This window comes from Kogia breviceps, chromosome 2 (assembly GCF_026419965.1).
Source record: "Kogia breviceps isolate mKogBre1 chromosome 2, mKogBre1 haplotype 1, whole genome shotgun sequence".
Lineage (NCBI taxonomy): Eukaryota > Metazoa > Chordata > Mammalia > Artiodactyla > Physeteridae > Kogia > Kogia breviceps.
In genome coordinates this window covers 54737985-54754913 of record NC_081311.1, presented here as the reverse complement: position 1 = coordinate 54754913, position 16929 = coordinate 54737985, and the positions used below count along the sequence as shown (strand labels likewise).

At 40.2% G+C, this 16929-nt stretch overlaps 1 protein-coding gene across 6 annotated transcripts in view; it reads right to left on the bottom strand.

Annotated features, from left to right (window-relative positions):
- Window positions 1–16929, bottom strand: part of DYDC1 (DPY30 domain containing 1) — a 159126-nt gene that overhangs the window by 51285 nt on the left and 90912 nt on the right. For 5 of the 6 annotated variants that reach the window (XM_067025254.1, XM_067025255.1, XM_067025252.1 and 2 more), the window contains 5 exons: window positions 13849–14018; window positions 11475–11576; window positions 5077–5169; window positions 1698–1754; window positions 669–770 (listed from right to left, as the gene is read on the bottom strand). In XM_067025254.1, coding sequence (XP_066881355.1) covers window positions 669–770; window positions 1698–1754; window positions 5077–5169; window positions 11475–11576; window positions 13849–13995 — 501 coding nt within the window. In that variant the 5' untranslated portion in view covers window positions 13996–14018. Of the gene's footprint in view, window positions 1–668; window positions 771–1697; window positions 1755–5076; window positions 5170–11474; window positions 11577–13848; window positions 14019–16782; window positions 16927–16929 lie in introns of those variants that run through there. The other variant, XM_067025256.1, reaches the window with a different exon arrangement.

Below are 16929 nucleotides of genomic sequence, written 5' to 3'. Positions count from 1 at the left end.
GCTCACTCTAACAATGACTATCAATTGCTTGTCCAGTTGTCTGTTTGTGCCCTAGACAAGGTCAAGAAGGACCTGTTTTCGGTCATAAAAGCATCAGGCACAGTTTATGCGGTGCATAGGAAACACTATATGTTTATTAAATAAGCAAATGGACTTATATACTTTAAAAGCATGCACTCTCATTAGGATATTTACTTGGCTCCACGGTTTGCTACTGAGAACCAAAATGTTGGCCCCCAAAACTTATTTTAAAGATTATGTATTTCACCACGATTCTAAATACATATTTTGAAGAGATTCTAATTTTCAAAGGCTCATTTCCAAATATACATATCACCCTCTGCACAGGAGGGCACACTGCTCCCTCCACATTAATGCCCGGTGACCTCCCCGTCTGTGCCCACACATTTGTGTGGAGCCAGACAAGTGCCCAACCTCACCCTCAGGGCCAGTAGCACAGTGCACAGAAGGGCAGAAGGCCAATTAGGGATAAGTCAGCACCCAGAACACTGGTTTTCTTTCTATGAAACAAAAGGCCCACTTTGCCATCCAACCTCGGCTTGAGATACACTAGGCTCTCCCAAAGTAAAAAAAAAAAAAAAAAAAAAAAAAAAAAAAAAAAAAAAAAAAATCTGCTTTTCACAAAACACTTTCCTAAGGATACTCACATCAGATAGCATCGGTTCATCAAGTTCTTCCACTCTGCTCAAGTTTGGCGCTCCGTACCGATCACTAATTTCAGCTAGTGTTCTGCCTGAGTCGGCTCCATCCTACAATCATAGAGTTCATTTTCACTTTCAAATGATTTTGAGATTAATACATTAATTTGCTTTCAGTTTTGCTAAGACACTTCTGTATTACAACATCAAAATTCAACATTGTCAGTTAATGGAACGAACCAATACCTGTTAATGACAAGAGAATTCCAGGAATAAATGCAAAAACGTGTTTAAAAAAATACATCAGAAATTTAAACATATCATTGCATGTAATCATGTGGTCAATAATCTCACAAGGGCTTCCCTGGTGGCGCAGTGGTTGAGAGTCCGCCTGCCGATGCAGGGGACGCGGGTTCATGCCCCGGTCCGGGAGGATCCCACGTGCCGCGGAGCGGCTGGGCCCGTGAGCCATGGCCGCTGAGCCTGCGCGTCCGGAGCCTGTGCTCCGCGACGGGAGAAGCCACAGCAGTGAGGCCCGCGTACCGCAAAAAAAAAAAAAAAAAAAAAAATCTCACAATATTCTGGTTTTTAAAAATACAAAAACAAACCGAATCTCCCAGTTCTACCCACTTTGAGATTTTGCTTTAAAGCACATCAGGGCTTCCCTGGTGGCGCAGTGGTTGAGAGTCCGCCTGCCGATGCAGGGGTCACGGGTTCGTGCCCTGGTCCGGGAAGATCCCGCATGCCGCGGAGCAACTAAGCCCGTGAGCCATGGCCGCTAGGCCTGCGCGTCCGGAGCCTGTGCTCCGCAACGGGAGAGGCCACAGCAGTGAGAGGCCCGCATACCACAAAAAAATAAAATAAAAAAAAAATAAAGCACATCATATTTGTGACTTGTTATTACTAGACTATGTATTTGGACTACCAGTTTTGATAATCTCCTTATTAAAAATTTAGCTATTAATGCATCAAAATTAAGTTTTACATTCCAGGACACTTATTCATTTCCCAAAACATAGAGTAACTTTTTCTTCTCACCTCTTCATGTGAAATATCTTCACCCTTAGCTGTATTTTCCATACTCATTCTCAACTCCTATAATACATAAAAATGAACAAAAATACTTTGAATATACTTTTTATTTTGATTCCATGTTTAATTTTTCAAGCATTTTGTTTTTACATTATGATCAATTTAACAGCAAAAATGCTGTCCCTCTTAAAGGAGCAATGTGAATACAAAACTGCAGATACAGTCTCATTTAATACTCTATTAAGAGGTGACTACGATGTTTTGTCTATAATTAAATAGAACCTTTTAAAAAATGAAAAAGGCTAACTATTTCACTAAACCTGAAGCCAATTACTAGCAAATTTGAAAAGTGACAAAATAAAAATTTTAATATACTCTGAGAATATGAGATTTTTTTTTTTTTTTTGCAGTACGCGGGCCTGTTGTGGCCTCTCCCATTGCGGAGCACAGGCTCCGGACACGCAGGCTCAGCGGCCATGGCTCACGGGCCTAGCCGCTCCGCGGCATGTGGGATCTTCCTGAACAGGGGCACGAACCCGTGTCCCCTGCATCGGGGACACTGCACTACCAGGGAAGCCCAGAATACGAGATTTTGACAGAACTGACAGTTATGTAGAATTTTATACATAGTAAAAAGGAAGCAAATGTTTCTGAGGGAATTAATCAGGCCCAAGGCACTATCCAATACATGACATCTCTCCACAGTTCCTGGACAATACCCTCTATAATGCTCTGAACACATGAGAGACTGCTTTCTGAATGTGAAAACGTAGAATCTGCTAACCAAGCCAAACCTTGCTGTGGCTTCTATCTTTTCATTCTAAGGCAGCACACTGACCTAACTGCTCCTGAGCTGATTCATTTCAGCTGTTCAAAGATTAGTGCTCTTGTGACCATATATACAGTCACCCTGATTACTGGGGACATATATGGTACATATATGGCTTTCTCAAGATCATTCCCTTCTCCTGGGCATGTCTTATCCCACAACCACATGGCTCTGGTGGGAAAGCATATATTCTCACAGGACTCTGTTCCCCAGCCAAGGGATACCTGACACAAACTAAGCCAGTCAGAATGCTTCCCCAAGATTCTTTTCTTAACTGAAACCCAAAAGAAAGGAATCTATTCCTCTCAGACAGTAGGAGCCACATTATAAGACCCAGGAACTATTAAGGACCGTGATCCTCACCCATGTGCAGCAAACCAGGCCACAGTGAGAGACAACAGCAGAGGTAAGAGCCCTGGCAGCACTGATTCTCTTGCTCCCAAAGGTCTGGAAGACCCAACTCAACCAGAGCCCTTCACAGTTTAGTTGTAAAACCCTTTCTTCAACCCAGGATCCTTCCAATAAATTTCCTTTTGCAACTGATAGTTTAAGTTATGTCCCTGAAGCCATAAAAAGGCAAGGACGAAAAGACATGGATGAATTTGTCTCTGAGCAAGGGGTCAAGCAGCAGTATGTTACAGGGAAGAGAGGGGTGATAAGCCACTAGGAATATGACTTATTAAAACTACTGTGGCTCCGGTCACACAGTCTGCTAATGGCCATAGAGTAACATGAATGGGACCCTCTGGAGCCAATCCCTTCTATAAATCACAGACTTCGCAGCACTCAGATATAGCTATCAGGCATCTCAATAAAAAATACTTTCAATTCTCTTATTATTTTGATCACCATCTTGATGTATTCTGGTTCCTTCTTTTGTGATCACGGAACCTTAACTGAAGAGGAAGGGGGGATGCATTTATGTGTGAGCGCATGCGTGGGTATCCATGTGTCCTACCATATTCAGACAAAGATAGATCAGCATCGGTGTTTTTTAAAACTATGTACAGAGATTTGAATTTATCCTTTTAAAATCTCATCTTTTTGACTCACAAAAGTAGTTTTCCGACACTTGGGCTACAACAGGACTAAATGATTTCACTTTGTAAAGAACAATCCTTAGTAGATTAATCTCTTATTGTAGAATGATGAGCATAGTACATTGATGAGAAGAATTGAATTTATCTGAAGAGTTAAAAAATTAACTAATTAATTAAATCTCATCTTTTAAAAAAATTTAATTTACCCTTCCTACTTTTTAAAATTGCTTTAAACAATGATGCTTTCATCTAAGCCATTAATAAACATCTTCTACAAAACCTGCCTCTTTTTAAAATTTTAATTTCGGAATAAATAGAGAAGTAACATTTGAGTAACAAATACTAACTATAAGCATACAATATGAAATATCCAGTTGAAAAGTATAACTCAGTCATGTAGAAAATTGGTCTATACGACACATACTTTTTGGATACAAGGAAACATTGGCCAAGCAGGAGGCTTGACGTAAGACAGTCACAGTCTGGGGGCTTCCCTGGTGATGTAGTGGTTAAGAATCCGCCTGCCAATGCAGGGGACACGGGTTCGAGCCCTGGTCCAAGATCCCACATGCTGCGGAGCAACTAAGCCCGTGCACCACAACTACTGAGCCCATGTGCCACAACTACTGAAGCCTGTGCTCCACCAACAAGAGAAGCCCACGCACTGCAACCAGAGAAAAGCCCACGCGCAGCAATGAAGACCCAATGCAGCCAAAAAAATAAAATAAAATAAAAAATTAACTTATTAAAAAAAAACCGCAGACACAGTCAATGGAGATGGACTTTTTTGACATAAGTTACTGAATAGTTTATTTAAAGAAAGACATGAAAAATCCAAATAAAAACATATATATATATATATATATTTTTTTTTTTTTTTTTTTTTTTTTCTGGCTGCATTGGGTCTTCATTGCTGCACACGGGCTTTCTCTAGTTGTGGCAAGCAGGGGTTACTCTTCGTTGCGGTGCGCAGGCTTCTCATTGTGGTGGCTTCTCTTGTTGTGGAGCACAGGCTCTAGATGCGTGGGCTTCAGTAGCTGCGGCATGTGGGCTCAGCAGTGTGGCTCATGGGCTCTACAGCGCAGGCTCAGTAGTTGCGGCGCACGGGCTTAGTTGCTCCATGGCATATGGGATCTTCCTGGACCAGGGATCGAACCCATGTCCCCTGCATTGGCAGGCGGATTCTTAACCACTGTGCCACCAGGAAAGTCCCCCAAACATAGTTTTAAATGTAAAGTATTGTTGATAATACATCTAACATGAAGAAAAGAAACAAACTATTGTCTCAGAGATCAGAACATCCCCAATACTACAAAGAACTTCACCTTCAGTATCAGCTACCATAATTAGGAACAACTATCTCTTGACTAAAATGTTAACCAGGGCTTCCTGGCAACATTAGACCTTCCTGGCAGGTCTCTAGACTATGAATCCCCTGCTATAACAGCTGGAAGAAACAGTCTGAGGATTCTCAGAGGTTTTGAATAAAACAGACATTTATAAAATTTCAAATTACCTTCTCAAATTGCTCTTGAGCTCTCTGCAGTTCTTCTATTCTCTGTCTCTCTTTTTCTTGCATTTCCAACTCCAGCTGGAATGCCAGCTGTTGCTGAATATTCAGAAATAAATAAGTCATATTAGAGTCAGATCAATTACAAGGAATTCACTCTATTACTCTGAAGTGTCCCAGGATAATTAAGTTTATGCCCACCTAAATTTCAGAAACTTTCAAAAATAAATGGTCACAGCCACCCAATACTTTAGCTTTTACAAATATTTCCTGAAGTATAAAATTAAAAAGGAAGCTTCCTTAATTGCTAATTTTAGAAAAGCACTATTTGTACAAAATCAAGTCGTTTTCTCTGTTCTTCCTGAAGCTACAAATGAGACTGCAGTGATTTTTTTTTTTTTTTGGATACAATCTCTTTAAGCACAGATGGATCTTCCAATAGCCAAACCTTGGTTGTAAAATAGTAAATAAGAACATTTTAAGTATATTATCTGAAACCAGATATAATCAACAACATATTTGGTCCCAACTCAACATATATCCTAGCCACGCGAGAATAGGGGTCAGTAGACTAAATTCCTTGGGCCAAGCCTGACCCAGCTCCTGTTTCTGTACAGCCCACGAGTGAAGAATGGTTTTTATACATTTTTCATGGTTGAATAATATCAAAAGAATAATATTTCATTGCACATGAAAAATATATGAAATTCAAGTGTCAGTGTCTATAAAGCAAGCTCTATTAAAACACTGCCATGCTCACGCTCACTCATTTACTATGACTGCTCCTGCCCCATGACAGCACAGCTGAGTATATGCAACAGAGACCACAGGTGGTACTCTCACTACCTTGCACTGCTGCTCAGCACACTACAAGTTCAGTGACACCATTATAACTCACAGCGTTTGTAGTGCCATGGTACCGCTATACCGGGACTTTTTTTTTTTTTTTTTTAAATCAGTGCATTACCCATCATAACAAAACAAGAAAAGAGTGGATTTTGAATGTTGTCCTTTTAAGAGACAACAGAGTGTGGGTTTCTTTATTATCAGATTAAACAGCAAAGGACAGTGTTTCTCATGCAACGAAACTGTACTAAAAGAATACAGTAAATATCAGCATTACCAGAGTAAGCACTCATCACAATCTTCTCAACTCACATGAATGCAAAGGTCAGAAATATTAAGAAATTTAAAACAGAATTATTTCATGAGAGCAGAATATCTTCACAAAAATTAAAAATGAAAAGGAGGCTGCAACGAAAGTAAGATCCCAACTGGCTCTTTTGTTAGCCAAGCAAAGAAATACATTTATCAATGGTGATTCAATTAAAACAAGTTAGAATTCAATACCCAGAAAAAACATAAACTTAAGATTATTATCCTTTTGGTGAGAACAGCTGCTCAAAGAGTTGATTTACATGGGGAGCAAAATCAATGGTCAATTAAAGGCAAGGCAAATGGTTTTGATCGGTTTTCCTTGGCTCTTGATGAGTAGACAAATGCTCCCAACACTGCTTAGTTGTTGTTTTTCAAAGGAGTCAATGCTGAGTTTGCAGTGACTGAAAAATCAACCACTATGAACAGTCTTCATGAACAGTACTACAGGCAAGAACATCTTCAAAGACGTTGAGGAACATTAATTCAGTACAACCAGATGTGACATCTGCTCAGATGTGTTACAACCAACAGTGATAAAAGTGTGTATGGAACAGAAAAAGCTTAATTGGACAAAATTTGGTGAAAACACAGTGTTTAAAACCTCTGAGTTCTCATTTTATGATTCAACAGCAGCTACTCTGCAGAAAATATTTGACTCTATCATGCGTTATTGAGCCAGCAGTGTTGAAACCGAATCCCCCCTAAAGCTGGGTTCCCTTATTGAGTTTCTGATTAATCTCTCTATCCAAAACTGTATTCCCTTTCTTGTTCCCTCTGACCTCAATCCTGTGCTAACTGAACACTAATCAACCAGAGTCAGATGACTAAAATTGCTGTTGTCAATAGCATTGTTAATGTACTAAAATTGCTATTATAGGTATCCATCATTAAAGTACAAACTCAGGTTGTTTCTCTAGGACAAGATGAGCTAACAGACCCCCCCACCCCCAAGCCATGGACCACCTGGCCGGAGAACTGTAAACTGGAGACATCCTGACTTCCAAAGGAGTCAATGTTAAGTTCAAAATGACTGAAAAAATCGATCACTGACTGAAAAAAATCAATGACTAAGAAATATAACAGAAGTGCTGCAGCAACATGGATGGACCTAGAGATTATCATACTAAGTGAAGTAAGTCAGACAGAGAAAGACAAGTATCATATGATATCACTTATATGTGGAAACTGAAAAACAGTACAAATGAACTTATTTAAAAAACAGAAACAGACTCACAGACATAGAAAACAAACTTATGATTGCCAAAGTGGGGGGGATTAAACTGGGAGTAGGGGATTAACAGATGCACACTACCATATATAAAATAAACAAGGATTTACTGTACAGCACAGGGAACTATATTCAATATCTCGTAATAAACTATAACAAAACAGAATAAAAAAGAACACAGATATATACATATATATATATAAAACCACTTTGCTGTTCACCAGAAACTAACACAATATTGTAAATCAACTATACTTCAATTAAAAAAAAAGAAAAGAAATGTCACAGAAACATCACAAGATTAATCCTAGCCTCTTTGCTCTTCCCCTTTAAGAAAACCCCTCACTCAAAGACTCAGTTGGAGTGCATCCGAGGCTGTCTCCCACTTCCTTGCTTGGCGCCCTGCAATGAACTCTGTACTTTCCTTCACTAGAACCCACTGTCAATAGATTTGGCTTTGCTGTGCGTTGGGCGAGCAGACCCGAGTTTGGTTCAGTAACGGTGTCAACAGTGACCTTCATTTACCCTTAGGAATTTAAGCATCATTTCTGTGAATTTCTGTCAGAAATAGAAGCTGAATATATCTTGACTCGCCCTACCACCCCATAGTTCCATGGCTCAACAGTGGTAATGTTTTATTGTGAATTTTTGAGCTCAGGGACAAGACTGACGTTTTTCTTAATGAGAAGACCATTTTCAGCCACAATTATCAAACATTAAGTAGCTTTGGAAATTAGCTTCGGCTGCAGACTTAATAACGATTTTTAATCAATTTAACCTAAAAGTTGCCTATAAGGCGAAACAGCACTCATATATAAAACTTACACTGCAGGAAAGTCATTTCAGCAACAACCAATTTTCTGAACCACAACGTCAAGATGCTTTATATACTCCCAGTGCTGTCAGAAACGGGATTTCCATTCCCACACAAATTTGTGACAGATACATTTTCCAAGTTCAAACTATAGTTCCAGAGTGTTTTTAGGCCTTGACGTAAATGCAAAGGAAATTCCCACATTTCAAAATCCGTTTAACTGTGTAACTGAGAAGTTTTCACCAACCTTCAACTGGAAGGGATTCATCTACCAGGTAGTGGCTAAAAGACAAATATCAAGAGGAAAATCTAATAGAATTCTACGAGTGCCTTCCAAGAGATGAATACACTCAAAATTATAGGCACAAGGACTGATATCAATATTTGGCAGGACCTATGAGGGAAAAGACATTTTTCAAAGATGATATACATAAAATCTCATTATAGATCAGCATTAATAGATACATATTTTCAATACATTTTGATGACAGGGAACATTATCTTTGAACTCCAACAAAGTGAAACGTTATCTTTAAAAAGGGAATGTAATTCTTCTCAATAATAAGCTTACACTGCAGAAAAAATTGTATTTGATTTTTAAAAATTTTTACTTCATCAATAAAACATTTGTAGAAATTTATTTTCTCTCTTGTTATAGCTACATAGTATACCATAATCCCTACATAATATCATCAACTTTGCTTCTTGGCCTGAAAATCATAAAATATCCACCTTTACAGAAAAAGTTTGTCAACCTCAGCCAGAAAATAATTTCTCACCATCAGTCCAGTGCCACCCCATAAACAACCTAATATAAGCTCATTCCATTAAGAGCACTTTAAAACTATATTTTTAAATGCATTAAAAAAATACATTTTTACAAAGAGATAATAAACAGTGATTAATATTTATTCACAAAGGGCTGTTTAAGGTAATTTCTTCATATTCCTATATCATCCCCACTAAGATAAAAGTGATGGGCTAGGGTAGCCGAAATGCAGGAACATTATCATTCAATCAACTTTCAGATATTTGTAGAGGAAGCGAAATTAACCTCTCAACAATAACACAAAGTGCATTTGCTAAATACCAACCACATTGGTCAACATAACTGGTTTCTTAACAATTTCAGGAAATGTGTGAAACCCCAATGGCTTTCTTCACACGTGTAAAACCATTTGGAAAAACATTCAAACAAATACAAAAGCTAGTACTTCCAAAATGAACTGTTAAGCAGAAAACAGCAAGAAAAATGTTTCCCTGCTCACAAGGACCCAAGCTTGCTGGAGAATGCCTAAAATTTCAAGGAATTTCAAGTCAGTGGTACTGATTATGAGGACACCTGCTCTTGCAACCAACAGGCAGGTGACCAGAGTCCTGACCTTCCAGGACTCTGCCTGGGGGACACGGAGAGGCCTCTCTATGTCTCTTCATCTGTTGGTCCACCCGTCCCTTCTCCTCCTCTCATCTACCTCTGCCCACCAATCCACTTCTTTAATGGGCCATCACATCTTCTGCAGGATATCACTATGTCTTCCACCCCCAATACAATGCTTAGGGTTTGATGCACAGGGGATGGCTTCATACTGACACAGCTAGAAAAATGTTTGGGTTCCAGTATTGCCAAATTTTATTTAAGTAAGGTAAAGAAGATGAGTCAACGCAAATTAAACATCTCCATATCTGTGATCCAACTATCTTAGGGAAGGAGAACTGCTGAGAAGTTCTCCTTATTCTGATAGACAGGGGACAGATGCCAGCTCTAGGAGCTGGAAGAGGCAGGGCAGATCCTCACTCAAAGTTGGGGCAACTTCAGCAGACACTTGCCCATTTGGACGGTCATTTGACATCCAACTCAACACTGTGCAACCTCCCCACAAAAATAAGCCAAATGACTGAAAAATGAAGACTCAGAAGCAGTAAAGGTGCCTAGAATAGCCATATCCATCTAAGGTGCCTAGAATGATCTACCCCAGTATCAAGGATGGGAGACAAGACAAAGAAGCTAGTTTCCATGTCTACATTTTCCTTTTTTATCCATACACCCAAATAATAGGCTTCTTTCCCTTTTTATAATATGTAAACTGGAATTGAGACTCTAGAGTTAAGTACCATATGATACAAGTATAGGGTGACTCCAACTCGGTTTAGAAGAGCTCCATAAATTAAATTACTCCAGAAGCCACTCTAGAACTTTCCCCTCTCTGGTTTATACTCCATGACCCACCTCTTCAACCATTTTCAAACCAACATCTTTAGCTCCCCTATCCTGCTAGCCCAAAATCACTTCAGTCAAAGGGCCTGTCTCCTCCACATCCTCACTCAAATAACCAGGCCTAGGTGGAGAAAATCACATCATCACAAAACAAAACCAAAAGGCCCCATTATGACTGCTTGGTCTCAGGGAATTCAGTGCTCCCGAGGGATGCTAAGTTTCCTTGGTCAACTCTACCTCTCCAAAGCCACTGTTTCAAACCCTCACCACTCTCCCCACACCTCCTACCTTACCACCTCATTCTGGGCAGATGATCATGGTCCCTACTTCATAAAAAAAAAAATAGTTACACAGAAACTGCTTTCAACTTTTGTCACAAAACCTACACACAACATGTACCTAACGTCATCCTCTCCTCTTTCCTTGAATCAAAGAAGGGCCCCTCCACCTGCCTAACCTGTGTTCCAGAGCCAATTTCCTCTGGTCTCCATGAAAAGTTGACTCTAGCAATCATCTCCTTTATTTCTTTACATCAACCACTCCCCTCTACTCTGTTCCTTAAAAAAACCAAACAAATAAACAAAAGAAAACTCCTCCCCTGAAAATCTCCTTGAAAGCGTTACCTGTACTCACCGTCTCCATCTCCCCTGCTTTACCCCACCCCACATTCGCTGCTCCCACCAAGGTCACCAGTGGCCTTAAATGAGACTTGGCAGTTCTGTTCCCACTCAAGCAGCCACAGACATGGTTGACCACTCAGGTCTCATTGAGACACTGTCCCCTTGGCTTCTTTGACAGCAGACTCTCTGGGTTTTCCTCCTACCTCACCACTGCTTCTTCTCCAGTAAAGAAGCCACATACAGACATAAAGATGAAGATATAAGAAAGCTACATCTAAGCAACAAGAGATGAGTTTTTCAACACTTGGGTTGCACCACACCAAGGGTGACTCCACTAGTTCCAATCACCACTGAACTCTCTTGTCTCACCTGCTGAAACAGGAGCTCCTCTGCTTTAAGTCTCTCCATCATTTCCTGCTCCATCACAGCTAATTCTCTTTCATGCTCCAACTGGGCCATTTCCTCTTGTCTCTAACATGGTTTAAAAAAAAAATCATCATGTGACTAATTACAGCTAAAACAATCTGTAAAAACAATCTTAACAGCATCTTCATCTCCAACAGTAGGGAAAGGATTAAGCAAATTATAGTCTATCCATTTGGAAACTGTATAATAATTGGGGGAAATGTGTGTTTTATTTCAACAAAGAACACAAAATTAAAATTACACAGCAAATACAGTCACAATTATGTAAAAAAAAAAATCTCCAGGCAAATGTGTAGAAAAAAGACTAGAATACCTAAAAATACCTAAGAATCTAAATAGAGGTCTTCTTTCTTTTTTCTTCTTTTTCATGTTATCCAAGTTTTGTAATAATAAACATACTATTTTTATAATAGAAAGAAATGATAATATTGAACTTTTTTAAAAAAGCAAAGAAGCTGGACCAATTATTTCACTCCTCTAATTTTATAAAAGAAGATCCAGGGCTTCTCTGGTGGCGCAGTGGTTGAGAGTCCGCCTGCCGATGCAGGGGACACGGGTTTGTGCCCTAGTCCGGAAAGATCCCACATGCCGCGGAGCGGCTAGGCCCGTGAGCCATGGCCGCTGAGCCTGCGCATCCGGAGCCTGAGCTCCGCAACGGGAAAGGCCACAACAGTGAGAGGTCCACGTACCGAAAAAAAAAAAAAAACCAACAAAAACTGGACAGCTACCTGTAAAAGAATGAAATTAGAATAGTCTCTAGCACCATACACAAAATTAAACTCAAAACAGATTAAAGTGCTAAATTTAAGACTAGATACTATAAAACTTATAGAGCAAAACATAGGCAGGACACTCTTTGACCTAAATCACAGCAATATCTTTTCTGGATCCATCTCCTAGAGTACTGGAAATAAAAACAAAAATAAACAAATGGGACCTGATTAAACTTAAAAGCTTTTGCACAGCAAAGGAAGCCATAAACAAAAAGACAACCTATGGAATGGGAGAAAATATTCGCAAATGATGCAACCAACAGGGATTAATCTCCAAACTATACGAACAGCTCATATAGCTCAATATCAGAAAAACAAACAACCCAATCAAAAAATGGGCAGAAGATCTAAATAGGCATTTCTCCAAAGAAGACATACAGATGGCCAAAGGCACATGAAAAGATGCTCAGCATCACTAATTACTAGAGAAATGCAAATCAAAACTACAATGAGGTATCACCTCACACCAGTCAGAATGGCCATCATCAAAAAGTCTACAAATAGGGCTTCCCTGGTGGCGCAGTGGTTGAGAGTCCGCCTGCCGATGCAGGTGACACGGGTTCATGTCCCGGTCCGGGAAGATCCCACATGCCGCAGAGCGGCTGGGCCCGTGAGCCATGGCCACTGAGCCTGTGCATCCGGAGCCTGTGCTCCGCAACAGGAGAGGCCCGCGTACCGCAAAAAAAAAAAAAAAAAAAAAAAAAAAAAAAAAAAAAGTCTACAAATAATAAATGCTGGAGAAGTTGTGGAGGAAAGGGAACCCTCCTACACTGTTGGTGTGAATGTAAATTGGTACAGTCGCTATGGAGAACAGTGTGGAAGTCCCTTAAAAAACTAAAAATAGACTGCATATGATCCTTCAATCCCACTCCTGGGCATATATCCAGAGAAAACTATAATTTGAAAAGCTACATGCACCCCAATGTTCACTGCAGCACTAGTTACAATAGCCAAGACACGGAAGCAACTTAAATGTCCACTGACAGATGAATGGATAAAGAAGATGTGGTACATATATACAATGGAATACTACTCAGCCATAAAAATGAATGAAATAATGCCATTTGTAGCAACATGGATGGACCTAGAGATTACCATATTAAGTAAGTCAGACAGAGAAAGACAAACATTATATGATATCAGTTATATGTGGAATATAAAAAATGATACAAATGAACTTATTAACAAAACAGAAACAGCCTCACCAACTTAGAAAACAAACTTATGGTTACCAAAAAGGAAAGGCTGGGACGGGAGAGATAAATCAGGAATTTGGGAGTAACATATACACACTACTATATATAAAATAGATAAACAAGAAGGACCTACTGTACAGTGCAGGGAATTATACTGAATATTTTGTAATAACCTATATGGAAAAACAATCTGAAAAAAAAATGTGTGTGTATATATACATACACACACACACACACACACATATATATGCACAGTCACTTTGCTGCAGACCTGAAATTAACATAACATTGTAAATCAACTATACTTCAATAAAAAATAAATTTAAAAAAAAGAAGATCCATACTTACTTGTTGCTCCATGGTCACATTGTTCTTATACTTGTAAATCCACAATGCTAAGTATTCTATTGGATCTACTGGGCGCATCCTTGCCACTTCTGCAAGACCTTGAGTTAGACACGTCCCAAGATTCTTTTTAAGATATGCCGACTCCATTTCTAACTGCTAAATAAAAACCTCTAAAAGATAAACGTTTTGCATTAGTGCAGGAAATTTTCAATGAAGGCACAATCAAAGTAGAGTTCAGTGAGGCCAACAAAGCATTACATCCTGTCACCAGTCATGGGCACCTGCCATCAGGGATGGCACAAGCAAGCTGGCTCCAGGACACTTCTAGCAGTTTCCAAAAAGCCTGCACAGAAGTCACTACAACTAAAATAGTTTCAAAAACCTGAAGGACCCTGGAGTCCAAGAGTCAGAAAAGGGTTACTGTCATTATTGAAGGTGAGACGACTATATGGCAAGCGATGCACGTCTTACTAAGTCCTTACAACATACCTGAACATGGTATCATTAGTCCCACTGTGCAGATGAGGTTGCCCAGGCCCAAAGAGCATAAGTGAACAGCCCAGGATCACACAGGTGGCATATGATGAAGAGGGATTCATACCCAACTCTTGATTCCAGAGTCATTACCCTAAGTGACCTACTAAGATGCTCCTCCCGAGCCATGAGTGCCGTTTCTAGAAAATATCACAATAGACCACCTCAAATTTTTTAAAAATCCAAGTATTTCAAGGCCAAAGAATAAAAAAATTCAACCTTCAAAGAAGAGCCTATGAAGCTCCTCATGCTTTGGCCCCAATTCTGTTTCCAGGCTCACATCTAGATATAGTTTCTGCCTCTAACATATTCTGGGCTCTAACTACACAGAACATCCTGCCATTCTGCTGCTCACACCTTGCATGTTTCCATCTCCATGACTTTTGCACATGATGGCCCCCTCACTCTCAGCTTGGAAAATATCTCCTCATCTGCAAGGTATCAATCATCTCTAATTCCTCACCGCTGTGGCTAATACAACCGTCTCCCAGGCAACACAAAGACGTTCCTCCTTCCCCAAGCAGCTCACACAATACTTGTCACACTATCTGAGTATTATCTGTGTATGCACATGTCTGTCCTCCTGCTAGAGGACAAACTTCTCTAGCTCCTCAAAGAGTGTGTTTCGATCACAGCATGGACACAGCTGGCTATCCATGGTGGCAAGTGAATGAGTTTCTCCACTCTCTCAGTAATGTCCCAGTTTATTTACAAATATGGACAGGAATCATCTCAGATCAGACAGAGAGAGAGAGAGAGAGATGGGGAGGTAGGAAGGAAGAAAGGAAGAAAGGGAGAGAGGGAGGGAGGGAAAGAAAAAGAAAAAGGAAGAAAGGAAGGAAGGAATAAATAAAGGAAGGAAAAAAAGAAAGCAAGAAAGAAAAAGAGGGATAGGCAGTAACTATTTAAGGTGCTTTGAAAAAACTGATCACCTTCGAATTACCCTTATGGAATCCAGACTCCTCTGACAATCTGATGAAATGTACTCATTATTCAACAAATATATATTGAGTACCTATTACATGTCAGGCATGAGTAATTATAGGGGACAGACTGCCAGTGTCTAGACCTGTCCGTGGACAAATCAACCTAACATCCTGCACAAAGTTGCAGAAACAACGCCCTCCTGAGTTTCATCCATAGACCCCAATACTACTCTCTCTCATATGATGGTGGTAGAGTACAAAATGGAATAACCCCATAGAGAAAAATTTGTAAATATCCAGAAAATTACGTATGTATTTACCCTTTGACTGATCAATCTCACTTCTGGGATCCTATCTTGCAAAAATATGCAGTGATAATATGCACAGGGTTGTTTTGCACTATTACTAAGGATAGCCAAATTGGGACCCCATCCAGATGTTCATCATTAAAGGATTAATGAGATACAGCTACACAATGAATTACTGTGCAGATAAAAAGAGAATGAGGAAGATCTCCAAAATTGGGAGTGATCTCTAGAACACAATGTGAAGTGAAAAAAAGCAAGATGAAGAACTTGCGTATAGTATGCCGTCTTTTGTATTAGCAACAGCAGTGGGGAAAGGAATATGTATGTGTGTATACATAAATGTAGTCATAAAAACAAACTAAAAACCGGCACAAACGAACCTAATTCCCTATCAAGCTGTGTGTCTTAACCACAGAGAAAAGAATTATTACAACTGAGTATGGAACATAGTATCCTCATCGTACTTCTTCAATGGGATAATACTCTAAAGACAAATCTCAATGTCATTTGAAACAGAGTAACAATTAAAAAGGGAACAGATTCCTGCTGCTACTCCAGAAAGATAACAAACACCTGGGAAGGGTACCGTGGTCCGTAAGGAGAAACCTCCCAACTAGGATTGGTCTCAAACCTACGCAGGCTACGTCTCGTTAACAGCGGAACCCAGGTGAAACTCGTTAACTCGCTTGGCTTGTTTCCTGCCCATGAAACAGTGACAAACCCATCTCAAAAGCCTGTTGTAAGGAATATTATTTTTCATACACAGCAACAGGCATCTTGGCTCATACATAAGAAAGCCCCTTCCCACAGAAACAGACGCCTCAAGCCTGGAGAAGCTGTGAGAAGAAATAGAAGGCGGTTCCTCGCTCGTGCTTGGGAGAAAGCCGGCCGAGTAGGAAAGGAAGGGATCGGGTAGAGTTGCCAGTTTTGCAAATAAAAATACAGGATGCCCAGTTAAATTTAAATTTCAGATAAACAAGGACTAATTTTGTATTATACTATATTTGTGCTAAAAAGCACAAAATCTGTTAAATTCAGATTTAACTGGGTACGCCGAATTTTATCTGGCAACCCTGGATTCCGAGCGCTTCGGCTGGCTTTCCATCCCGGGTCCGCGGAAGGGTGCCCGCCTCCCCTGTCCCTCCAAATGGCGCGTCGCCGCTCACCACCGAGGAGGACGACCTAGCCGCAGAGTTGCCCACGGAGTACGGCGCTGAGCTAACCCTCTCTCGCCTCTGGAGCCTGGACGTCGCCTGAGCCCTACACCACTCGCAAGGTCCAACGGTCAAAACTGCCTCCGTCCGCCGGAACCC